The sequence below is a fragment of the Rhineura floridana genome, chromosome 1, assembly GCF_030035675.1.
Source record: "Rhineura floridana isolate rRhiFlo1 chromosome 1, rRhiFlo1.hap2, whole genome shotgun sequence".
NCBI lineage: Eukaryota > Metazoa > Chordata > Lepidosauria > Squamata > Rhineuridae > Rhineura > Rhineura floridana.
Genome location: NC_084480.1, coordinates 156,608,884 through 156,635,631, shown reverse-complemented (window position 1 = coordinate 156,635,631; position 26,748 = coordinate 156,608,884). Strand labels below are relative to the sequence as shown.

Here is a 26,748-nt window from a genome sequence, read left to right as displayed (position 1 = left end):
CAGTTTGCCTTATTTCTGTATCAGTTTGCAATTTTTTTTTTAAAAAAAGCACAAAAATGTGTATGCATTTTCACATGCATTTCTCCTAATATATGCATTTTGTTCAATATTTTGCATAATATACATGTTTTTGCAAGCAATTTCCCTAATATAATGATGTTTGCACACTTTTATATGCATCTTATATGCCCCAGAAGGTTTCAGGCGAAGGTCCTTCTCAGCCCTGCAACCCAAGATACTTTTAACTGGGGATGGCAAAGATTAAACCTGAGATCATCTGTATGTAAAGCAGAAATACCCAGCTTAAATAATTAGTCTAAGACCAACCTCAGAGAACCTCTAACCGATGGGCCTAATTAGTCTCACCAAGCCTCCCATTTGGCCCACAACATGGTTTTGCCCAAGCCACACCCACCTATCCATCACCTGACATTATATGATATAAGGCGCAGGACAGGTAAAGCTGCAGTGCCATATTCAAAAGGAAGAATCAGAGCACACAGGCGATAGGCACACAGAATGGTTTTTCTGGCTGTTTTGAAGCGATTCTGCCCTTTGTGGGTCACACCTCCTTTCCCCACTGCTGACTTCAGCCCTTTCAGGACCACCCGCAGCAAAGTGTTGGGTCTATCACTGTCTCTGCCTGAGCCTGCAGCAAAGCATTTCTATTGGCCATACCTGGAAGGCTAATGGGTTGATCTACCAACCAGTTGTGAAATCTGCCTGAAGTTGAATTTAAAAAATCATGCTGGAGCTGATCCGACCAGGGTTTTGGAGTAAAAAGAGGTGGAGTTTGAGTAGGGTCATGTGCCCCCAGTTTTAGAAAAGAGAGGTGGAGATGCACTGAAACCAGCACAACAGTAAGTGTATCTCTACCCTTAAGAGTGTCTCCCCAATCCTTCCTTTGCACCCGCAGCCATGGCTTGAATTCAAACTGGGGGTGCAAAGGAAGAAGGGAAGAATCAGGGGCACACTTAGAATGCACTCCCAATTCTTCCGTTGCAGCTCCAGGTGAAAATTTGAATCATCTGACGCCAAAAGATATCAGGTGATTTACAGGTGGGTAGCCCTTCCCATGTGTTAAAGTGGCCTGCAGAGGGCAGGCCAGTTCTCGATCCAGCTCTTTGGCCAAATCCAGTTCCCCATCCTGGCGTAGACAGTTAGACAAATAGATAGCTTTTGCCCTAGGGTTCTGAAGCTGAGAGATATGGAACAGAATCTGACCTATTTTAGCTGTGATAGGTTTTATTATTCTTATTTATTAAAATAATGAATATACCACCTTTCATTTCTAGATGACCCCCTCTAGGATGCACACCTTAACATGGTGAGGGGGTTTGAGAGTGTTGAAGAAGCTGAGAGCAATGCCATTGGGAGTCTAGACCAAGAGGCTAGGCTCCTAGCAGGGGCACCCAATAATGCTGGGAAAAACAGAAGGGAGTAGAAAAAGAGGAAGGCCAAACAAGAGATGGATTGACTCCATAAAGGAAGCCACAGACCTGAACATACAAGATCTGAACATGGTGGCTCATGACAGATGCTACTGAAGGTCGCTGATTCATAGGGTCGCCTTAAATTGTAATCAACTTGAAGGCACATAACAACAACAATTTCTAGAGGAAATACCAAGATAGTTCACAAACAAATAAAATCACAAAAAGCTTTGTGGAAAAACACTCTAGTATCTAATCTTTTAAAATACAGTACTGCCTTGTACTAAGTCATACCTTGTGTTCATCTAGCTTGGTGCTATCCACTCTGACTCTGTTCTCTACTCTGTGCTGTCTACTCTGGCCTTTCCCAGCTCTGTTACGTGGGAGCCTTTAAACTGGAGAGGCTGGAAACCGAACCCAGGACTCTTTACCACTGCACTATTGCTCCACCCAATACCTGTTAGAAGTGGGACAAGAGCAACTCCTGTTTTGTTCTTTTGTTTATGTTCTAGAAGGGAGATAGAGTTAGGGTCCTCCAGATGTCTAGGCTTGACTACCTTTACCTGTGATGCTCTGACTGATTTCCTTCCGTCGATATGCTTAGGGAAACTTATCTGCCACTCCTCCTTCCATCCTTTCCCTCTTCTCTTCTTCAACTGTCCAGACTGTCCGAGAGAGAGGAGACACCTTTGTCTCTGCTCTCTCCCTCCTGAGCCATGAGGGCAACTCCCAAACCTGGGTGTTGCATCTCCAACTAAGTGAGTTAGAACTAGTTACATCTTTCCCATCTACTATGTATTTCTATAAATAAACTAGCTTTTCTTATTTTACTAAGTCCTAAGTCTCAGTGATGCTAATGCAGGGTAAAAGCCTGCCACTTAGGTAAATGCACTCACTGGCACACACGCATCTCAGACCATTGATGATCTCTGCTAATATCTATACAAATGTACATAACAATACCTTCTGTCTTCTCTTATCAGCATTTTAAATACTTTTAGAGCCTTTCTTTTATGAGCACAGGTCCAATTGGCTGTGTTTTTTCAGCACAGATATATCCACATGTCTGCTGTGTGCACAAACCTGCTCCTGCACCCACACTCCCTAAATATTATGGTCTATTTACAAGAAATGTATCAAAAACCAAGCCAGGTATTTATAGCAGCAGACAGACATACTTTGAGTAGTGAGGCTACACTCACCTGCCTTTGGACAGACATACCAACATAAGTCTCAGGGTAGAGACACACTTGCGGCTGTGCTGGCTTCAGTGCGTTTCCACCTCCATTTTCTGAACAGGGGGACATACAATGCTAATAAAACCAGGGGTGTCACTAGTGGGGTGCGGGGGGTGCGGATCACACCTGGGTGACACCATGAGGGGGGTGACACCCAGAGCCGCCCCGTTGTGGGGCAGGGCGCCCGCACCGTTGCCCGGCAAAGGAGCCGAGAATCGCTATGGGTTGGCGTTAGAGCAGCCAACTCCTCCTCGGAGGCGGGCAGGCAAGACCGGGAGCAGCGTCGGCGGGGAGAGGGAGGTGCGCTGGCGTTCCCAGGCCTGCTTCTCTGGCTGGGTGCCCCTCCAGTGCGCGCCCTCCCAGGGGCATGGACAGGGGTGGCTGGCCTCGCGCACACACACACACTCAGCATAAGATTTGGGGGCTCACCAAGGGCCCCCCAGCACCCGGTCCGGTGCACGCCGAAAGTAGGCGCCCGCTCACTGGCAGTGAAGCTGGGATGGGCCTTCCACTGTCAGCCTGGAGCATGTGGTGAGCGCGCGCACGAGGCCAGCCACCCCCATCCATGCCCCTGAGAGGGCACGCACCGGAGGTCCACACCAAATCTCAGAAGTCACAGCAGCTCCAGCACATTTTAGCGATTACATCTTCTTACCCATTTCTTCTCAGCTTTTACACAACTAAACACATTACAAAACCTCAGTTGCCTGCAAAAAACAACGGTGCCATTTACAGAGTGATGCTGATTTCATTCACACCATACATTTATTCCATTGTCATTCCACTTTAAACAGTTTATGAAGGTTGCTGAGAGATGTTAGGAGACCCCTATTCTCCTCCCAGAGCTACAATTTCCAGAGTGGTTTAACAGTCAGCCCCTCTTCCTAGAGGACTGTAGCTGTATGAGGGGAACAGGGCTCTCCAAACTACTCTCAGCACCCTTCACAAACTACACTTCCTAGGATTCTTTGGGGGAATTTATTACTGTTTAAAGTGGAATAAATGTATGATGTTAATGTGACTGCTATGAGCGGGAACAAGAGAAGAAGAATTTTGGCCCATGTCCACAAAACTCTACACAAGGGATGGTTCTGCTGGTGCTGTTGGTTTAAGCTCTGTAGCTAGTCCAGATACTTTCTCCTGGGAATATTTCCATTCCTACAGCTTACAACAACTCCCCACCTTGTTTCACTTACCCAGGTTTCAAACATGTCTTCTGGATGCAACTTGCGCAGTGTGGCTCTGGAAAAAAAATAGACCTCTATATGTTTGGTTTATAAGTAAATCTTTATACTGTTTGATTATTACGACTGTAAGAATGTATGTAACAAGAGCAGATTCAGAAGGCATGATCTTCCATTGGCAGACTAGAAACCAGACCCATGTAATGATCTATCCACTAGCCATTTTTCTACAACTAAACAGAAAAAAGTTGCTTTCCTTAACAAAATACAAACATTCACAAAAAGAGAGTTTAGCACAAATATTACATGAATATGAGAATTTAATATATCAAACAATAAAAACAAACTTTAAATGTTTATTTCAAAGGCACTTATATTTCCCATTTATAAGACAAATACATATTTACAAAGCACTCTTTGGTGTTTTGGCCAAATGCATTTCAACAACCTGTCTTCCTCAGTAGCCAAGTGCATGAAATCCAGGCTTTAAGTAAAAAAAAAATGGTTTCAAACTGAAAGCAATATGTATCAGTCTAATGTAGGATACTACAAATTAACTTTACAATTCCAGTGAATAAAAAACAAACAAATATATGGCTTCTTTGTAATACCTGTTTATTATTTTTATTGAAATGGGTCTAGAAAATCAGTTTCATCTAGAAAAACGTGAAGACATCAGCACCTGTTCGGTTTACACCTTGCCCCAAAAATGAATATTTTAGACTGACTAATAGTTATGTGCCACTGTTGAGTTCAGTGAGGGCTTGAAGCCAGATGGCATTATAGCATGCTAAAAAGAGGAATTAGCCACAACACTAACCCACTCAGTCAGTCCTTTTCTGGCAGCTTTTATTAGCCAGGATGAGTGAGGTTCTAAAGCACAGGTTTTGGGCCCCATATCTCCACAATCCTATCTACATACTTGGGCAACACAAGCTGAAAAGAATCCTTCATTGCAATCCATGTATGTGTGTGCATGCAGACACAGCCATGAAGATTATAACGTGTGCCAGTCAGTAGCTCTTCGCTGTGTTGTTCTCTTCACAAAGGAACTCTACAGGATTTCCAAAATATTGGTCTACTGATACATCCTCCTTTTGAGTTACCAAACATCTGTGAATCACTCGTGAAGAGGCTGTTGGTATAGGATGTGAGAAGAATGAGATCTGCAAAACTAGTGCCTATAAAACACAAGACATCTGTAGGCTCAGCTAGATGTAATGAATCTTTACCGCTCTCAGAAGAGAGACAGCTTGGGAAGATGGACACCTGAACTGCAGATGGGATGCCCTGACCCTATAAGATGAAGGGTACCATTCTGTACCTTCTGTGCTCATTCACAAAATCAACCAGTTCTCCTTCTGTGTACGGTTTGTCAGGGACACGGACTGGCTCATCCATAAATGGCTCATAGAAGTCCACCTCATTTAGCTTCAGGCCCAGTTTCTTTGCAACCTATGAGCAATAAAAGATGTTATCTGGTAAATTATGGGCACTTCTTTTGCTGAAAAGCATGGCTCATTAAGATATTGGTTGCTCACCCCGAATATAATAGGAACATTCAAAATGTAAATATGTTTAAAGTTAGAATACCAAAACAAAGAAATATAGTACTGCATTTTTAGTAACAATAAAAACATTACTTTATCTGATGTCTGTGCTTACTCAGCAGATTCTTCACAACAAGCAATGTTGTTTTGAAGACCAACAAAGCAACATTGAATTTTTAAAACATCTTAATCAATTAAACTTGGTACAAGCCTTTGCAGCACGCTATAAGGAAAAAAGAGGAGTGTAGCTGTAATTATGAAAAATAAATCCATTTATTTTATAAAATTATAAAACTTATTTTATACAGAACCAAGGAAATGCAAAGAAGGAAGATCTGTTCTAACTAGAGATAAGATAACAGAAAGGGAATTAACGTTAAAATGCATCTATGGTCCACACGTCGCAAGGATAATTTTTTAGAAAATGATGGAACAACTGGAAGAACTTATAGAAGGGGACTTGGTGTTCATGGGTGATTTCACTGGAGTAGCAAACCCCCAAAATGGATGGATCCATAAAAAATAATATTAGAAGTTTCTATACACTTATCAAAAGCCTAAATTTGACCCATAGAGACAAACGTGAGAAAAGAAGAGACTATACCTTTTATATTTTTTTATAAGCGTACTTACCGAGCAATCCAAATCATGGGAAGCCAGCGGGAGGGTGGGTTGCCAAAGAGGAGGAGGTGGAAAGCTCCACGGCATCCACTCCCCATTTGGGTGCCACTGGACCGACTGAATGCTGGCTCAGTCAGGAGCCATGTGTGGGGGCTGGAAAGTAAAAGCCAGCTCCTGCGAATACCCTACCGGGGAATAAGCGCTCTCCATTCACCTCCATGGAAATTATTTTAATCACCATGGAAATATTTAATCTGCCAATAGGCAGGCAGAAATTTTACCTCCATCAGAACCTGCAATGCGAGGAGGATGACATGTAAGTCCCCACCCCTTGGCTCCTCCTCTGCCATACACCTGGAACACCCCGTTTTGGGGCCTTCCACCGGCTTCCACTGGCTCTCCATCCACTAGGCTGGGCATTTGAGCTGGCATGATCCCAGCAGGACCATGGCTGAGCCGGGATGAGGAGCTTCTGCCAGCAGAGCTCAGCAGTGCCAGAAGTCTGCCAGTTCAGTCGGGGGGGGGAGCAGCCTGGCACAAATACTAGTTAGATTGTGCCCTTAATCGCAAATTGATTTTTTTCTTAGCCTCCCTGGCTCTATTAATACACAAAACTGAAGTAAAAAATGAGGCTAGGTTATATTATACTCCCATATTTTTTACCTGATTTAACAAAAATTAAGAAAACCCGACAACAGAAATTAGATATTACATATTTGAATAAAATAGATTTCATGAATCTAATAAAGCAAGAATTATGGGAATATTTTCAAATAAATACTACCCCAGAAATAACATGGCCCACAATAAGGGGTGCAGGCAAAGCCTTCACAAGAGGTATATTTATATTTTAAAAATCAGAAATAAACACAGTTGTATCCAACAGAAGGAACACTTGAGACAATTAAGACACCAAATTACAATTTTGGAGCAATTACATAAACAAGGTTCACATGAAAAACTTATAGGAGTCAAGAAACAGAACTGAAAGAGGTACAAAAAATGAAAGAATCCTTAATTTTCTCAAAACATTTTTTTAAAAATTAGTAATAAACCATTTAAAATGCTGGCTAGATTGTTAAGTAAACAGTGGAAGGAAAAAATCTTCAATATCTTACAAAGATAAAATAGCTAGAGCAGCTAAAGATATCTCAAATGTTTAAAATATTTATGATGAAATGGACTGCAGCCACACATATAAAGTCAGAGCACCTAGCGAGGGAGCCTGCTCCACGAGCTAGAGGGAGCCCCAGCTGACAAAGCATCAAGGCGAGTTAAGCAGCAGAGCGAGTTCGGCAGCAGGGTGAGGAGGCCAGGGCCCCCCACTCTGCCCTTCTGTTCCCTGACCTCAACTAAACCGCAGTCTCCAACCCATTGACGTAATAAACCTTAAACAAAACTATGCAGGTAAGAAGCCAGCAGGCGTGTGGGGGCTTTCCAGTGTTTTGCACAGCCTGCAGCATGTACGACTATCTGCCTGTTGGACAGCAGTCGTGGGTGTGCTCTCGGTGCAATGAGCTCCTGGCTCTCCGGGAACGACTTCATTTCCTTGAGGCCAAGGTGGCAGACCTGGAAAAGCTGAGAGAGGCAGAGAGGTGTGTGGAGGAGGCCTTCAGGGACGTTATAGCTGTGTCCCACTCCAGCGATGATAGCTCTCCTGCTATCATGGACAACGATGGTCTCGGGGAAGGAGAGCATCCAGCTGAGGAAGAGGGAAACGATCCCTTAGAAGGGACCCATTCCTTGGGGGATGAGCAGCTATCCTCTCGTGCCGAGGATATATCTCCAGGGGGTGGAGGGATCCTTGTAGTGGGTGATTCGATCATTAGGAACATAGACAGTGGGGTGTGTGATGGGCGTGTAGACCGCAAGGTGTTTTGCCTGCCTGGTGCGAAGGTTGCGGATATCGCCCGTCATTTAGATAGTTTGGTAGACAGTGCTGGGGAGGAGTCAGTGGTCATGGTGCACGTTGGCACCAACGACATGGGGAAATGCAGCCGTGAGGTCCTGGAAGCAAAATTTAGGTTGCTAGGTAGGATGCTGAAGGCCAGGACCTCCAAGGTGGCTTTCTCTGAAATGCTACCGGTTCCACGCGCAGGACCAGCCAGACAGGCCCAGCTTTGCAGTCTCAATGCGTGGATGAGACGATGGTGTCGGGTGGAAGGGTTTAGATTTGTTAGGCACTGGGGAACATTTTGGGACAAGCCGGGCCTGTACAAAAGGGACGGGCTCCACTTGAACCAGAATGGAACCAGACTGCTGGCACTTAAAATTAAAAAGGTAGCAGAGCAGCTTTTAAACTGACTGAGGGGGGAAACCCGACAGGAGCTGAGAAAGGTCCGGTTCGGAATAAACCTCCCCCCTGGGATAAAAACCAAAGAAATGATGAAATTTTAAAAGGGGTAGGCCTAGAAGTAGGCATTGTGAGAGCAGGGGCACAGGATATAAATTCAGAAGAGCAAAATTACCACAGGCCAAACCACAAGTGCCAAAGACACTTGAAGAGAGACACTGCTTACAAGTGCCTGTACGCTAATGCTAGGAGCCTCCGAACCAAGATGGGAGAACTGGAGTGCTTGGTCTTAGAGGAGAGCATTGATATAGTGAGCATAACGGAGACCTGGTGGAATGGAGAAAACCAGTGGGATATGGTTATCCCTGGATATAAACTATATCGGAAGGACAGGGAAGGACGTATTGGTGGCGGAGTCGCTCTATACGTGAAAGAAGGCATTGAATCCAGCAAGCTCGAAACCCCAAAAGAGGCAGACTCCTCCACAGAATCGTTGTGGGTGGTGATACCATGCCCCAGGAGGGACTTAATACTGGGAACGATCTATCGTCCCCCTGATCAAAATGCTCAGGGAGACCTTGAGATGAGATATGAAATTGAGGAAGCATCCAAACTAGGAAATGTGGTAGTAATGGGTGACTTGGACCCTTGGAGATGATTGGACCCTTGGATGATAAGGGAGTCAAAGGTGTACTAAAGAACGATAAGGAGATTGCAGAGAAGCTAAATGAATTCTTTGCATCTGTCTTCACAGTGGAAGATATAGGGCAGATCCCTGAACCTGAACATTTGCAGGAAGGGATTCTGAGGAACTGAGACAAATAGTGGTAACGAGAGAGGAAGTTCTAAGCTTAATGGACAATATAAAAACTGACAAATCACCGGGCCCAGATGGCATCCACCTGAGAGTTCTCAAAGAACTCAAATGTGAAATTGCTGATCTGCTAACTAAAATATGTAACTTGTCCCTTGGGTCCTCCTCCGTGCCTGAGGACTGGAAAGTGGCAAATGTAACGCCAATCTTCAAAAAGGGATCCAGAGGGGATCCCGGCAATTACAGGCCAGTTAGCTTAACTTCTGTCCCTGGAAAACTGGTAGAAAGTATGATTAAAGCTAGATTAACTAAGCACATAGAAGAACAAGCCTTGCTGAAGCAGAGCCAGCATGGCTTCTGCAAGGGAAAGTCCTGTCTCAGTAACCTATTAGAATTCTTTGAGAGTGTCAACAAGCATATAGATAGAGGTGATCCAGTGGACATAGTGTACTTAGACTTTCAAAAAGCGTTTGACAAGGTACCTCACCAAAGACTTCTGAGGAAGCTTAGCAGTCATGGAATAAGAGGAGAGGTCCTCTTGTGGATAAGGAATTGGTTAAGAAGCAGAAAGCAGAGAGTAGGAATAAACGGACAGTTCTCCCAATGGAGGGCTGTAGAAAGTGGAGTCCCTCAAGGATCGGTATTGGGACCTGTACTTTTCAACTTGTTCATTAATGACCTAGAATTAGGAGTGAGCAGTGAAGTGGCCAAGTTTGCTGATGACACTAAATTGTTCAGGGTTGTTAAAACAAAAAGGGATTGCGAAGAGCTCCAAAAAGACCTCTCCAAACTGAGTGAATGGGCGGAAAAATGGCAAATGCAATTCAATATAAACAAGTGTAAAATTATGCATATTGGAGCAAAAAATCTGAATTTCACATATACGCTCATGGGGTCTGAACTGGCGGTGACCGACCAGGAGAGAGACCTCGGGGTTGTAGTGGACAGCACGATGAAAATGTCGACCCAGTGTGCGGCAGCTGTGAAAAAGGCAAATTCCATGCTAGCGATAATTAGGAAAGGTATTGAAAATAAAACAGCCGATATCATCATGCCGTTGTATAAATCTATGGTGCGGCCGCATTTGGAATACTGTGTACAGTTCTGGTCGCCTCATCTCAAAAAGGATATTCTAGAGTTGGAAAAGGTTCAGAAGAGGGCAACCAGAATGATCAAGGGGATGGAGCGACTCCCTTACGAGGAAAGGTTGCAGCATTTGGGCCTTTTTAGTTTAGAGAAAAGGCGGGTCAGAGGAGACATGATAGAAGTGTATAAAATTATGCATGGCAAAGTGGATAGAGAAAATTTCTTCTCCCTCTCTCATAATACTGCCTCCATTCAGTCATCTTCTAACCGCCCAGCGGAACTTTATAAAGTTGTTCGGGGACTTTTACACTCTGGGCCTCAGAACGCAATAATACCATCAATAGCCCGCTGTAATGAGTTTGCGAGACACTTCCAAGATAAGATCACGAACATCCGCCGGGACCTTGACTCCAATATTGTAGCAGTTGAGCCTAATGAGGTGTCCGGAGCACAGTCTTATCCAGTTTTATTGGATGAGTTTCAGTTGGTACAGCTCGAGGATGTGGACAAGGTGCTTGGACAGGTGCGGGCGACCACTTCTGCTCTGGATCCTTGCCCCTCGTGGCTAATAAAAGCTAGCAGGAACAGAACAGCCAGATGGGCCAAGGAGGTGATCAATGCCTCCCTACGAGAGGGAGTGGTACCACCCTGCCTGAAACAGGCAGTGGTGAGACCGCTCCTAAAGAAACCCTCCTTGGACCCTGAAAATTTTGACAACTATAGACCGGTAGCAAATGTTCCGTTCTTGGGCAAGGTCTTAGAGCGTGTGGTCGCTCGCCAGCTCCAGGCTCTCTTGGATGAAACTGATTATCTGGATCCATGTCAATCGGGCTTTCGGCCGGGGTTTGGTACAGAAACAGCCTTGGTCGCCCTGTATGATGACCTCTGTCGGGAGAAAGACAGAGGGAGTGTAACTCTGTTGGTTCTCCTTGATCTCTCAGCGGCTTTTGATACCATCGACCATGGTATCCTTCTGGGACGTCTTGCGGACTTAGGAGTTGGAGGCACTGCTTGGCAGTGGCTGTGCTCCTACCTTGAGAATCGTCTCCAGAAGTTGATGCTTGGGGAGCATTACTCGAACCCCTGGATACTCCAATATGGGGTCCCACAGGGTTCAGTTCTGTCCCCCATGCTCTTTAATATCTATATGAAGCCGCTGGGTGAGGTCATTAGGAGATTTGGAGTGCGTTTCCAGCAATATGCTGATGATACGCAGCTCTACTTCTCCTTTTCATCTTCCTCAGGTGAGGCTGTTAATGTACTAAACCGCTGCCTGGCCGCGATAATGGACTGGATGAGAGCTAACAAACTGAGACTCAATCCTGACAAGACTGAGATGCTGTTGGTGGGGGGGCTCTCTGCCCAGATGGATGATGTCCGACCTGCCCTAGATGGGGTTACACTCCCCCTAAAGGAGCAGGTCCGTAGTTTGGGGGTCTTATTAGATCCGCTCCTGTCACTGGAGGCTCAAGTAGCCTCGGTGGCACGGAATGCGTTCTACCAGCTTCAGCTGGTAGCCCAACTACGACCCTATCTGGAGAGGGAGAACCTCACCACAGTTATCCATGCTCTGGTAACCTCTAGATTGGACTACTGTAATGCACTCTACGTAGGGTTACCTCTGAAGACGGTTTGGAAACTTCAGCTGGTGCAGAATGCTGCGGCCAGAGTCCTTACTGGGACTAAAAAAATTGATCATATAACACCTGTTCTGGCCCAGCTGCACTGGCTACCAATATGTTTCCGGGCCAGATTCAAAGTGTTGGTTCTTACCTATAAAGCCCTTAACGGCATCGGACCGCAATACCTGGCGGAACGCCTCTCCCGCTATGTACCTACCCGGTCACTGCGCTCGACGTCGAAGGCCCTTCTCCGTGTCCGAACGCATAAGGAGGCACAGAGAACGATAACTAGAGCTAGGGCCTTCTCGGTGGTGGCCCCCGAACTATGGAACGCCCTCCCTGACGAGATACGCCTGGCGCCTTCTCTGTTATCTTTTCGGCGCCAGGTAAAGACCTACCTCTTTGCCCAGGCATTTTAAAAAATTTAAAAATTTTTAAATTGAATTTAAATTTGGAATTTTAATTATGTTTTATTGTGTACTGTATTGTATTTACATCCGCTTGTATTTTAATCTGTTTTATTATGCTGTTCACCGCCCTGGGAGCTTATTGCTATAGGGCGGTCTAGAAATGTAATAAAATAAATAAATAAATACTAGAACTCGTGGACATTCAAAGAAGCTGAATGTTGGAAGATTCAGGACAGACAAAAGGAAGTACTTCTTTACTCAGCGCATAGTTAAACTATGGAATTTGCTCCCACAAGATGCAGTAATGGCCACCAGCTTGGATGGCTTTAAAAGAAGATTAGACAAATTCATGGAGGACAGGGCTATCAATGGCTACTAGCCGTGATGGCTGTGCTGTGCCACCCTAGTCAGAGGCAGCATGCTTCTGAAAACCAGTTGCCGGAAGCCTCAGGAGGGGAGAGTGTTCTTGCACTCGGGTCCTGCTTGCGGGCTTCCCCCAGGCACCTGGTTGGCCACTGTGAGAACAGGATGCTGGACTAGATGGGGCACTGGCCTGATCCAGCAGGCTCTTCTTATGTTCTTATTCCATAATGAATTTGTTGGTCTTTAAGATGTGGCATAATGAATGGGAGCATGTAATTGACTGGATGTGAAATAAGGAGCCCCAATGAAGTGCAGTTCCCTGGCAGACATATGCAGCCTAGTCCTATGTGTTAATATATAATAATATGGTAGTAAATGGCAAACTCCTTTGCCATGGAAGTGTGGCATGACTCTCTCTCTCTCTCTCTCTCTCTCTCTTTTTTTTGCTTTTTAATTGCTTTTAAATAAGTTTGTAAACCTTCTTTTTTTTAAAAAAATATGTTTTTAAAGCTTTTTAAAAGTGTTTTTAGAAATCTTTCAGTATGTTTTTAATGGTGGTTTGTTTTAATATATTTTAAAGTCTGTTTTTATGATGTGTTAACGTGTTTTGAGTGCTTTTCTTTGCCGCCCTGGGCTCCTACTGGGAGAAAGGGCGGAATATAAATCTAATTTATAATAATAATAATATTTAGCTATCACCGGATGGTTGCAATCCTTTCTAACAGCTCTTCTGGGGATTTGTGGGGTTCCAGCTGCTTACCCCTTTGTCAAAGGTAGCAAAGAACTTGACATAGGGCTGGAAGTGTTCAGCCGCCTCCTCAAATGCTTTGTAATCTGAGGAGAAAGGAAGGAAAAGAGCCTGTTTCACATTTGGCATCACCTTCTGAAAGTTGGGTTATAATAACCTGCCCCCTTGCCCCCTGCAAAAACAAGAAAAACACAATAGTCAATCTAGAAACTAACACCATATTAACCCCAAAACTAACCCCAATCTAGAAACATCCCACCACACTCTGGTCTCTTTCTCTTTCCCCTCCCAGACATGGACTGCTCCCCCTTGTGCTTTCCTCCCTGGACACAGAGACCTGCTGTCCACTGCATTGCTTTCTTCCCCCCACATGCTGAATCAGGGTTTGAGACCCTGATTAAATATGCAGTTGAGAATGGAGGGGGGGGGAGGACTCCCAACCTGCATCTCCTTCCAGCCGCTGGGGCTGGCCCTCAATTTGCTTCAGGGCCCGTATTGGGTCAGCCCTGGATCATCCCAGTCAGATTGGGGCCTATCCAAAGCTCCAGATTGGAACCTAGATGATATGGGGTGGGGTGTGTAAAGACCTACTCAGAAGAAAATCCCACTATTACCAGTGTGGCTTATCCCTAGGTAAAGATGCACAGGATTGCAGCCTAAATCATAGGGTTGTGCAAGGTCCCCACAATCCAATTTGGGGATCCAGATCCAGCTTCAATTAGGCACAAATCAATCCAGACCTGATCCGGATCCAAATCTTTGGTACTCCCAATCACTTCTATAGGGAAACAAAAATGGCCATGACCTTTTCTCCCCCACATAAGTGCATGAAAGGGGGTGGCATGATAGCCCCTCAATGGGAGATTAACCCTCTCCTTGCTGTCATATGAGGTATGAGGGTGCCAGCCTCGCAAGGATGCTTCTCCCTGCCATTGTATCCCTGCCTGTCTGGAACTGATTTCTGGGAAGCAGCAGCACTGGGAGACTGCCCAAAATTTTTGATGTGTTACACTTGTTCCACAAGACTTTCTGACCCACACAGACTACTAACAAAGGGAGACAAACGTAACAGAAGACAGCTATATATCACCCCCTACAAGCACATCCCTCCTCGCAAGTGCTGTGATTAGAGAGTGTTGGATGCGATTCTAGCCCTGGATTGGAAGCTAGAGCTCTCAGTGAGAAAAATCTAGCTCCCCTCCTCACCCTGGCGTTCTCCTTATACGGCGTTGTAATTAATAAATACAACCCTTTGGAGATAAGACTGTGTATAGATGCTGTTTTGAGCCCTTGATTGGCACAAATAGCTACAAATCTATGTGGGCTGACCCGACTGTTATACTGATCAGGATGAGACTAAGGATAAAATGGAGCTTCTTTAATCGTCCTTAAACAGTAAAACATCTGAGCTTGTTCTGCGCTAGGCTTCACCCAGCACTGCAACACTGATAACTCCAGTAACTAGATCAGTCTAGCTCCCCCTAGGGTGTGTAATACCCTCTAGAGAAAGTTAACTCTTCCTTTGCAGTGCATCTAACCCTAAAGACACATTTCACTACACCGACCTGCTCGGTAGCAATTTGTAGCTACCTCATCCTGATCTGGCATGGCCTCAATTCAGCACAAACTGGCCTAATTCATTTCGGGATTCAGCCAGATTGGTTGCACAGATTTCAGAAGGAGGAACAGTTACTACGTTGTTCTTGTGAAAGTTCCCCACGTTTGGTTTTACCTGGGGTGGTTCCCCAACAACAGCCAGTCCCCTTGCAGCAGTCCCTGGTCCCCTCTTTACCCTAGAGCTTGAGGCCTCTCTTCCTCTCCCCCAGGGCTGGCCCATTCATTAGGCAAGCTGAGGCAATTGCCTCAGGCAGTAGGGGCTTGGGCAAATGCCTAGCCCACTTGCCTTGTCTGCCACCACCACTCCTCTCCCCCCGTCCCTTATTTTTCATGTTTTGCCGCTGCAAACATGGTGGCAGGATGCCTCCTCATCCTCTCTGCCTAGCTCTGTGGAAGGGAAGCTGGTCCTTCCTCAAATGAGGCATTTGGGGAGAGGTGGCCTGGGAGAGCGCCTGTACCGCCACTGCTAGGGTGGCTAATTAATATAAGAATTACATTTCTTTAAATGTGTAAATTATTAAGTAATTTAAAAAAAGAATGTCTAGCTGCACCAGAAAGGTGGCAGTGGTACAAAAAGGGAGAAGGTGGAGGGATGTTGCTGTCGTATTCATAGCAGTTAAAAGGGAAGGAGGTAGAGGAACAGAGGCAGTGGTGGTGGGAGGGGAGAGATGGTGGTGGTTCACCTCAGATGACTTGCGCTGGTCCTCTTATAATCACTCCCTGCCTCTCTTCCTGCTTGGAGTATGCATTGCTGTAGCCTGGACTTGCACCCATAACTCCCCAGAAGTACACACACAGAACTTTCAAGCTATTTCCCATAGAAAAATTGTGTTGAGGCAGGCCAACAAAACCCACCACTTTCCCAAACAGCTTTCTTTTCTTAACATTGGAAACATCTAGCCAATCAAGACAGTTATTTCTTGCAATTTGGAAAAAGTGGTTGATTCCAAACCAATGCCCACAACCAATCCACTGCAAGCATTTCATAATATCCCCCCCCCATTTTACATCCAATTAAAAGAAGATGGGTGTGTGTGCTTCCTTTCTTGCAGTGCAGAAAAGCTTTATTTCTGCCCCTTTCCCAGCTCCTTGCCTTACTTTATCCCCACACACACCTCTTAGCCTCACTGTTTCTGCCCCTTCCCTTGTTTTTTCTTTCCCCTCAGACTCTCTCTTTCTTCTGCTTCCCAGCCCTAACCTTGCTCTGCCTCCCCACCGCCAGCACTTAAACGCTGTGTCTGTGTGGGTCATTGGTAACAAATGTGTCCTGCCCGTTGTGATCCCCGGCTCCACCTACCACTAGCTCCACCTGCTGTTAGTTGCTGTGCCCTCTGCTCTGTCTTTCACCTCACCAGCACCCACTAGGGATGGGGAAAAATATTAGCTCAATTGGATTATTACCCGATTTTGACTTAATCCGACAATACGCATTGTTTTCAGCCCAGCATTGATTTCTTGCGGTGGGTCACAGCTGTCATGAGCAGAATTTTTTTAAAAAAAATATGTTCCGAATTTTACATTATTGTCTTCGTAACCAGCTTTCCTCTAACCTGATGCATTCTTAACTTAACCCAGTGGAACAACTGCCTACAGCATAAACAAGCATGAATCGGCAATTGCACAAACAATCGGAAACAAAAAAAATGGCAGATCAGTACTGAAAGCCAGACTGTCGGAATTCAAACAGATAGGAACCGGCTATCGCACCCCATCCCTAGCAGCCACTATTGGACTTCGCAAAATGAGCATCATATTTTATTCCTCCATTAGTGCATGGGTTGGATTAATCTGTTTAGGAACGACTATGAACTTTGCTACAAGTGAACATGAGAGCTATCTTTGGCAGTGATCATACATTCACAAACAGACCAATCTTCCACCTAACATGAGAAAGATTGCAAGCAGTTTGTGATATCCCCATCTTTCCCCCCCAAACTGACAAGAGCCTCTAATTGGATTTTTGGGCAGTACTGGCTGTTTCTGAACAAGGGCTGGTTAACCTCATGCGTGGCTTAGGTTGCTGGGACGATGCTACTGGTTGTTAAAAGTCCAATTAGTATTCTTCAGCTGGCTGTTTCCCAACTTGAGGAGAGTTGTGGCTAGCCCTCAGGTACACTGAGACATTCCCTCCACCAAAACAAAACAGCAGGTCTATGCCCTGCAGGCAAGAAAGGGTTGAATACTAAAAACACACCATTCTTTGTGCTATTTTGTGTGCTCTCAGCTCAGCACTAGAGCAAATTGGAAATTTGAAAAACTCACTACAGACTGAGCCCGTACTGCAATAGTGAACCAAATGTCGACACAAAGTGAGCAGGAGTGACGAGAACCACAAGGAGAAAATCAGCACAGGCAAACAACAAGCCCCATCTCTTACGCTGCAATCCTGTATACGCTTACCTGGGAGCAAAGGCATCATTGAGCTCAATGGGGCTCAGTTCTGAGAAGACATGCATAGGATTATACTCTTAGTCCAGAGACCAGCAATCTGTGGGGGCGGGGTGGAATGAGAAACTTTCCTTCTATGTACAAGCTGTAGGATTTGTTCAGACTTTTGAATGAATGTGCTGAGCATGGGAGCAAGGAAAACAGGCACAAGCCCAACTCACCACCACCTTGCATTCCATCTGTACTACACACATCAAGTGATGAATATGTACTTTTTTGGTTTTATTTTAACATACTGAACATGTTCAGGCAAAGACAGAACACAAAAATTGTGTAGCAAGTATGGTTGCCCGGTTCTTGGCCTGAGACTGATCCTGTATCTTGAGGAGAAGAGAAAGTCAGCCAAGTGCAGGTGTTCATGCAACTCTGTAATAGGAAAAACCACAAGGTGGAATTCTCCCTCCCCCCTCCACAACTTTTAAAGATACAAAAGATCTCTTGGAGGCCGGGCCTGGCAACCAAGAGGTCTTCTGCATCTTTAAAAGTTGTGGAGGGGGGAGGGAGAATTCCACCTTGTGGTTTTTCTCATTACAGTGTTGCAAGAACACCTGCACTTCGCTGACTTTCTCTTCTCCTCAAGATACAGGATCAGTCTCAGGCCAAGAACCTGGCAACCCTAGTAGCAAGACAAATTCAGTAGCGAAACCGATGATGCTCCCTTAAGCATGTCTGTTGTGCCACAGAATTTGGATGAGAAATGCCAGCCTTCCTAAGCCCCCTAAAGATTCCATCCAGAACTAAGAATTCATTAACTAAACACACGTTCTGAGTCTTCTCCTTTGAAGTAGCCAATGAGTTTCATCTCTTCTTCCATGTTGTCAAAGGCCTGCAGCTCCAGCTTGCTGTTGATGATCTCCACTGCGTCTTCCAACAGCTGCCACGAAGAAAAAATTGTGGTCAAGAAGACAAACTTATTAACAACACAAATGGTGTGGCTATTGCCTGATATGAAACAAAGTGTCCCATTAAGCTGGGCTGTTTTTTCACAAGCCATTTGGCATAGTTCACCCAGCTACTCAACCATAGTACACCAGGATGTATATTTTAGAAATAAAAGTATTAAATCATAGTCCTAAGCAAGCAAGGACAGAAGTACATCTCTCCTACTTTCTAGGGTTTAGATGCATGCAGCCTAATCCTATTACATGGTTTTATTGTTTTTAGAGTTTGTTGAATTGATTTCATTGTTTAGAGTTTGTGGTTTTTTCCCTGTTTTTATCTTGTACATCTCTTTGATGGTTTTACGCTGTGAAGCAGTCTATGAATTTGTATCACCACCACAAACAGGTCCTACTATATTGTGTGGAACGTACTCCCAAATAAGTGTGCATGGGATTACAGCTTTATTGTACCCTTCTGTAGTGGTCATTAGTTATCTTAACAAGCTTGGATCATTCCACTTGAACACTGTTGAAGAATAAAGGAGACAGTGCTCTGAATAGTTTTTATATTATTAAACAAGTTACATCAGAAACTCCAAGTGATTTTTCTTTTCATCAAATAGTTATTAAAGCCTACTATAGAACGATATTGTGATCTTTGAATAATAATCTTCACTGATTAGTGTTTTAGTCAAAGTGAGTTTCAATTCACAATTTATGGCTTCCACTACATATATATTATGTTATTCTTGGTTTCCTGGCATATGTATCACCTAATAAAGTTGCAAAGAGCGCTATCACCATTCATGTGAATGAATTTTGATTTTGTATGCACTTACATCAAGAAGGAATTCCACCAAGACATCTGCTGCCATTTGCCCATCAAACTCAATTATATGGTCCTCCTTAAAGACATACAGGCTTCCTTCTTCATCCAAACCTAGGGAAAGGGCATAAGTGAAATGAGTTTGCAGTTAGACTGCCAAAGTGGTCAAAGTAGGTCTCCTAAATGTCTGCTCTGTTATGTTAGCTAGTTGTAAAAGCTAAAGATCCTCCTCCCCTGACTGAAGATGAACAGAAGGGGGCTGGCCTTCCCCCCTTCCTTGGCTGGAGGTGGTGTCAGCAAGCTATCTGTGTCTGAAAGAGAACAGAGGACAGTCATTCTTGAGAATGGACCTGAAAAGGGACTCGCTCTCTGTGCTGGAGCCAGCACTGTGGGCATTGGGAATCCCCCTTAGAAACCCAATGGGGGATCAGTGGGACTGTTAATACTGTGAACCTTCCATCTTATGCTCAGCCTATACGTAAGTGTAATAAACCTTATATCACAAAAAAAGCCAACATCCTCCCGTGACTTTCATTCCAAGGAAACCAAACTGAATTTAAGATTGGAAAAATTACAACCCGAGAGAAGCAAAATGGACAGATCCTTCCATCCCTACTCTGGGGTCACAGTATGCATTAAACATTTCTATTAACTGTTTTAATGTTTCAGAGTGTTGCACTCAATTCATGGGCCTTTCCCTCCCACTACATAGTTAGTAAAACATCTTTATCTTCATTTTCTTCTTTTTATTAGCCATGGTTACCTCTGTATACAGACGGCATTCCTGCTCCCACTGCTTCCATGACTGTGCCAGGATCTTTGTGTTGCAATCAAGTTCTCCTGGAATCATCAGTCCCTCCAAGTTTCTCTCAGTCCACTTTAACCACTGCTTTTTTTATATTTTTATAATATCGTTTCTCAAGGGGCCCACTGATTTCTCCTTGCCCTTCTAACAATCTCCCTCTGTTCCTGACTGTCTCCTGCTATTGCTGGTTTAGCCTTTGAGCTGCTTCATACATGCTGTGAAGCATCCTTCTAAAATAACACAGCAGTACAGCAGCTTTAAGTTCCTTCCAGCATAGTCATATAATTATTTTCAATGGCCATTTTGTTCTTCATGCTGGTTTTATTAGGATAATTGTGTACAAAAATTTGAATTCAACTGGTTTAGAGTAAAATTTGGGTAAGGACCTCACCATAGCATACTTGAGGCCATATTACTGTTGTAGCACATCTTGTTTGAACAGGGCACTGCAAGTGAAGCATAGATGCTGATGGTAACACCAAAAAATGCGGCAAAACACTGCTGCTCTGTGAATAGTGATTTGACTTTGGTCACCACACTGGCATCTCCTCTAGGCATTCACTCACCGTCTTAGGAATTGCACATACCTAGCTTTTTGGCAAGTTTTGCATCTTTCTTGGAATCCACTAACCCAAAACCAATGCCTTTCTCTTCCAGGACCTGTGCAGCAAGCTGAAGGAAAACCAAGACAAGATTGTAAGTCCAAACTCAATCAGTCCCTGTAATAGTCCAGCATCCCATAGACAGCAATGGATGCAGCAGAAGGATGGTGCAAAAGTACAGGGCAATGCAACGTAATAATTCTATCACCTTCCAGTTTTGAGATACTGTCAGGGCCTACAGAGGGAGGGATGGGAAGAGCCCTGTAGCCAGCCTTCCTTGTTAGGTGGGGCAGCCACATGTCTAGGTAGGGCATTGGGGAGGGAGGAGGCACATAGTGCCAGCCAATCCCCCCGCCTCACTGGTGGAGAGGACATGAGGGCCAGGCTAGGGGAAGGGAAAGGCAGTGACCTTCCCCCTCACTCCTCCTCCATGCAGAGAGTGTGTTGACTTACATAATGGGCTAGGTAAATTAACAGTCAATTTAATATGAACGCCAGGAATTAAATGACTAGCATATTTTTGGTTTCATAAGAAAAAGGGATGTTAAGAATACAGTGAACAAAGGGATACTGAAAGGTGTAAAAGAAAGAAAATAATTTATGCTATAACTAAGAAGTTAAAAACTAGTATGGAGCTTGTTTCCTCAAAAAAATCAGTTTTAATCTTGTATCATGATGCACCGATTAAAAACAAAAAGGTTTAGATATGCAGGTTTAGAGCACATTACAATGCAACCACAGTCAAGCATTTAAGGAGAGTGGTGCTGTGAACAATATGAATAATTTTCTTGTTGAAGTCAATGAGATTGAGTCCTTAACTTTGTAAAATATTTATTGCATTAATAGTCTTCATAAATTTATAGAACCTACAAAAATGCTTGATAAACATGCAAGAAAGCTTTCTGAATGGTAGGTTGACAACACACCTTTTCAGAGAGAGAGAGAGAGAGAGAGAAAGCATAGTGCTTAAAAGTCATACTTTAGAACAGTTGCATTTGTTGTTACCTAGAATTAAAGTAATGTAAAAATGTATCAAAATTATGATTAGCTGTCCTCTTTTTTCAAATCAAGAAAAACCACGTTTGCTAAACGCTTGTGAGTCACTGAAAGTCTCTGCGGCAGATTGATCTGAATTAGAACCGAAAATGGGAAAGTCAGAAATTAGGCCTGAGTTACAGCCTAGGTAGCCGGCCAGCCAGCTAACTGTAATATGCCCAGTAGTGCTTCTGTTCCTCTAGGGCTGTTTTCATCCTTTGCCATCAAGGACTCAAGAAAAGAAGAAAAAATAGCCACTGTGATTGTGAGTATAGTGAGTGCTTTAAAAAAAGTAAAGGGTAACTTAGGGTAGATAATTCTTTTAGATCCACTTTAAGTTATCTCTTAATTTTTCTCTTTAGCAATAAACACACAATTCTGTTCTACTCATCATCATAACTACAGAATAAACTCTCTTAGTTCTTACTGCAGGCAAAAAAACATGCTTCTTTATTGCTGGCTGGGTAGAGAACACAACTGAAACTGAAAAGCAAACTGAAAAGTCCAAGAGGTGGAGTCTAACTCTAACCTATCATCATCTTCATCATCATCACCGTTTATTTGTATGCCACCTTTCCTAGGGTTGCCATATTGCCCGGTTAGCCAGGTTTTACCCAGATTCTTTGCATGCCACCTGGTGCCCGTTTAGCCCCTTAGGTGGCCTGGATTGTCAGCTTTAATTTTTTTAAAAAAGTAAGTTTCTAGGTGGTCCGGTTCTTGAGATATACATAAAAATGTCAGCCGCCCCCCGACTGTTAAATCTGTATAGCACTTTATAGCTTTAACCCTGCCCGTTCAGGATTGCAGCCAATCAGTGAAGCCAGGGTTGCATTTGGTTGACCTGAGGCAGTGTCTAGAAAACCTCATTGCAATGCCAGAAAATGGTGGTCCCCCCCCCCGTTTATCTGAAAATCTCATAAATTGGGTAAGTATTTACATTTCAGTTTTTTCCCCTCTTGTGTGCAGGAGTCAGATCCTGGGCAGTGTTTTGAAAACCTTCCCAATACTTGCTTTTGTAAAAGCAATACTAATCCCAAATGCCCAGAGTAAATCCCATTGAATTCAATAGGACTTACTTTTGAGTAGACATGGTTATGAATGTGCTGAAAATCAATGGGACTTTGGAGTGAATGTAAAAAAGAATTGTGTTTGTGTTCTAACTCTTTCTGTCCCCTACTCCAGTCCTATTTTAAAGCAAGTAGGCAGGTATTACAGTTTTTATTCTGTAGGAAACTAATACTGATTTTTTAAAACTAATACTGATTTTTCTGCAATGACCAACTGGTTTGACAATGAACTATTATATGGGCTGTATGTATTTATACATCTGCAGTGTGTGTGTGCGTGCGTGTATGAAGTGTTTCCAACAACCCTGTGAGGTAGGGTTGGAAACCAAGGCAGCTCACAACAAGAAATAAAGCCATTTAAAATCCAATAACCATAAAAACAAGTATAAACAGTTGCAAAACAGAGTAAAGTGGCATGATTCGGAATTTTGGGTTGTGTGAATTAAGTTGCTTATCACTTGAGGTTGCATTTCTGTCCCTGTTTGAGTAAGCCCCACTGAATACACTGGGACTTGCTTCTGAATAAATAAACCTAGGATTGCTCTATAAATATCTTTACAGTTTGTGTAAATAATAAATATATTTGATAGTCATGCTTATATAAATATTTCTTCATTTATCATATTTTTGGTTTTTGGTTAGGAATCCTGACTGGTTGTGAGATACTTAGTTTTCTGCCTTACTCATAGGAATCTTGTTGTGGTTGGTATGGTGTTGCATTTAAGAAATCATGGTACGAAATGGCCTGAATCAGTATAAGGCAGATTCCTTGGTTCCTAAAAGTGGGAAGAGACTCAAGGGCCACAGTGACTCTAACATTTATTTATGTATTTTTATTTACAACATTTATATACTGCTTTATTGTAAAAAATCTCAAAGCGGTTTACAGAAAGAATTAAAACAATAAAAGTATTGGCAAAAGCGTTAAGGACAGATACTTAAAAACATTCAAAATAATAAAACCAACAATGAGTTAAAAACGGATTTAAAAACACAATAGCTTCCACATGCCTGGAGAGGCTTGCCTCAAGAAAACTGATTTTAGCAGGTGCTGAAAAGATGCGTCTGCCTAATGTCAATAGGCGAGGAGTTCCAAAGCGTAGATGCTGCCACTTTACAGGACTGATTTCTTACAAGAGCAGAACAAGTACTGTACTATGTGGCACCCATAATATGGAAAGCACAGCTTGAACTTGCCCTGGTAGCAAATCAGCAACCAATGCAGATTTCAGAGCAAAGGTATTATGTGCTGATAGGGTCTCACTCATGTCAGCAATTGTGCTGCAGCATTCTGCATTAACTGCAGTCCCCAGGTCAGGTTGTGCTGCATGGGGATTTCTGTGACCTTGGCTGACTGGCTGCTAGGATTGTTTTAGTTTGGGTTTTTGGTTATGAATCCTGACTGGTTGTGGGATGCTGAGTTTTCTGCCTTACTCATAGGAATCTTGTTGTGGTTAGTATGGTATTACATTTAGGAAAGTGTTACTGCCTTTTGTGTTGTTTTTTTCCTATTTGCATTTCACTTATCTTTAACCTCACTCCGTTACAGCCATAGAAGCAACAGCAGCATATGCAAGGTAATTAACTCCCATTAGTGATAAGATAATTCTCAGTGGTGGCCCCCGAATTGTGGAACAGTCTCCCCGTGGAGGTGCGCTTGGCGCCGACGCTGTTTTCTTTTCGGCGCCAAGTGAAAACCTTTCTTTTCACCAAAGCATTTTAATTTAGTTTAACTTAAATTTATACAAATTGTTGTAATTGATTTTTGTTTGTTTTTATGTCCTGTGGTATTTTATTATGCTTTTACTGTACTTTGTTCACCGCCCAGAGAGCTATTGCTAGTCGGGCGGTTTATAAGCTTAATTATTATTATTATTAATAATAATAATAATAAGAGCAAGAATTTATAATTATTATTTTAATTAAAACAAGAGGCTTATGAGTACTTTGAAGAGGACCAGATATTTATTTTCTTTCTGAGCCCACGACTGGGCCTTTCATGATGCCCATGGGGGGGGGGCGGGAGCAGGAGAGTAGTCGATAAGACAGACATCCTGGCATTGGTAATCTAATTAGTAAGGTATGTGTGGGGTTGTTGCACACTTCCAGGCCCAGTTTCATTTTTAGTATGGAGGTGGAAACTGTGTAGATGTGGTTGATCAAAGGGAGAAGAAATTTTGAGTTAAGCAAAGCTCTGCTTTTATAAAACCTAAGAAACATACAGTAGGGCCCTGCTTATACGGCGGGTTCCGTTCTGGACCCCTGCCGTAAAGCGGAAATCGTTGTAAGGTGGAACCCTATTGACTTTAATGGGGTGCGTCGCGCATAAATGCCATGAAAATGCCGCAAAAGCGGCAAAATCAGCTTTTAAAGAGGGGAGGAAAGCTGCCGCATTAGCGGAACGCCGGGAAGCAGAGTGCTGGGAAGCGGGGCTCTACTGTACAGATACTTTGAATGTCTGAGTGCCTGACACCAGTGGAATACTGGAGGAACTTGTAAAACTTGCTGCAACAGTATTTAGAACGGAGCATGTGGTGTGAAAGACTCCTTTTCCTAACATTTTGGCTTCTTGTTTTTCTCCACCCACCACATCTCTGAAATATATTGTATATGTAATGGTTAACCATACTAAAAAATGTAAATAAGTTTATTTCGGTCAATGACCAGCAAAGGTTAACCATACTGCTGCCCTGACTTACTTTATCTTTGTTGCTATTTTGTGTTTTTATTATGTTTTTATATTGATCGTGTATTTTTATTGTTTTTATTATATTTGTAAGCTGTGCTGAGCTCTGTTTTTAACAACAGCAGAAGGGCAGGATATAAATCCTCTTAATCAATCAATAAATATTCCATAGTATTGGAAACTAGAGTCTAGGCATTTAAGGCTGAAAATGTTGCTTTTTAAAAAAAGATTTCTCACATCTTTCCCCAGTTTTTGGTGGCAATTCCTAGGCACAAAAATAAAACAACTGGACAATCCAAATATTAATATGCAAATAATTTGCATAATATGCAAATTAGCCTGCCCAGATTTGTGGAACTGGAATATGGCAACCCTAGCATTTCCATAACAATTTATGCACAAGATGGCTCACAACATGAACAGAAAAAAAGTTACACAACTCACTGTAAGAAATAAATTCAAATAGTCAATAAGTTAACAAAAACATTTTAAGAAACTTACAATAAATTGATACACCCTTATAATTCCTAATAAGATCCAACAATAAAATACAGAACCATAATCTCATTAACAGCAAAACAAAAAACTGACCAGCAGAATTAAATTTTTACCCAAACAGAAGCCTCTAAACACCACCCCACAGTCAAGGTGGTCTCTGGCATCTTCAGGTAGTGATACCTTTTATAGCTGCAGTCAGTCAAGGCCCCACCCAGCCAGGCCAGGTGGAAAGAGGCCAGCAAGCAGGGAGAGGGTCTTACAGCCAAGATGGTTCTAATATGGTTCTAATATTTAACTCTTATTATTATTTATGTATTTATTTGATTTATATCCCACCCTTCCTCCCAGTAGGGTCATACAGGCTGGGCCCCTCGCTGGACCGTCACCTTGTAGTGGTGAGTGGGCTTGCGTGTTCCAATGAACCCTGTGAGTGATGCCGTTGGGAGTCATGTACTCCCAGCAGGGTCACCCAATGCGGTACAGTCAAGGGAGAGGAACCAGACAAAGAACGATCCAAGAAAGTCCTCAATGGCAGAACAGGCGGAGGATAACAATGTGTACATTACAACGGCTGTGAAGGCGGATGAAGGCTGCAACAGATAAAACACTTCCAATCGTTGTGGTATCCATGCCATTAGATCAAAGCCTTTTTCTGTCAAGATTGTGTGTCGATTGTTGTGCGCCAATCTCCCCACATAAAACAAATTCACGCACAGGCGTCTTCCAAGCAAAGACCTTATCTTGGAAGACAATCTTACTCAGCCACGAGTGATCACCAATGATAATGAATGAATGACAGGCTGTTTTTTTTCAGGATCACTTAAATAATAATAGGGTAATTGTCATCATGAAAAATCCACCCTCAGACAGAGAAAGTCTTGAGTGAGCAGATCTTTGGAGGTTCTTCCCAATGAGGCTTTT

At 43.4% G+C, this 26,748-nt stretch overlaps 1 protein-coding gene across 1 annotated transcript in view; it reads right to left on the bottom strand.

The window, feature by feature from the left end:
- Positions 1-26,748, bottom strand: part of CASQ2 (calsequestrin 2) — a 63,443-nt gene that overhangs the window by 23,318 nt on the left and 13,377 nt on the right. Inside the window, exons 2-7 of the mRNA XM_061638944.1 lie at positions 20,527-20,611; positions 19,148-19,248; positions 18,190-18,301; positions 13,375-13,448; positions 5,180-5,310; positions 3,868-3,913 (exon numbers count right to left, since the gene is read on the bottom strand). Coding sequence (XP_061494928.1) covers positions 3,868-3,913; positions 5,180-5,310; positions 13,375-13,448; positions 18,190-18,301; positions 19,148-19,248; positions 20,527-20,611 — 549 coding nt within the window. The remainder of the gene's footprint in view (positions 1-3,867; positions 3,914-5,179; positions 5,311-13,374; positions 13,449-18,189; positions 18,302-19,147; positions 19,249-20,526; positions 20,612-26,748) is intronic.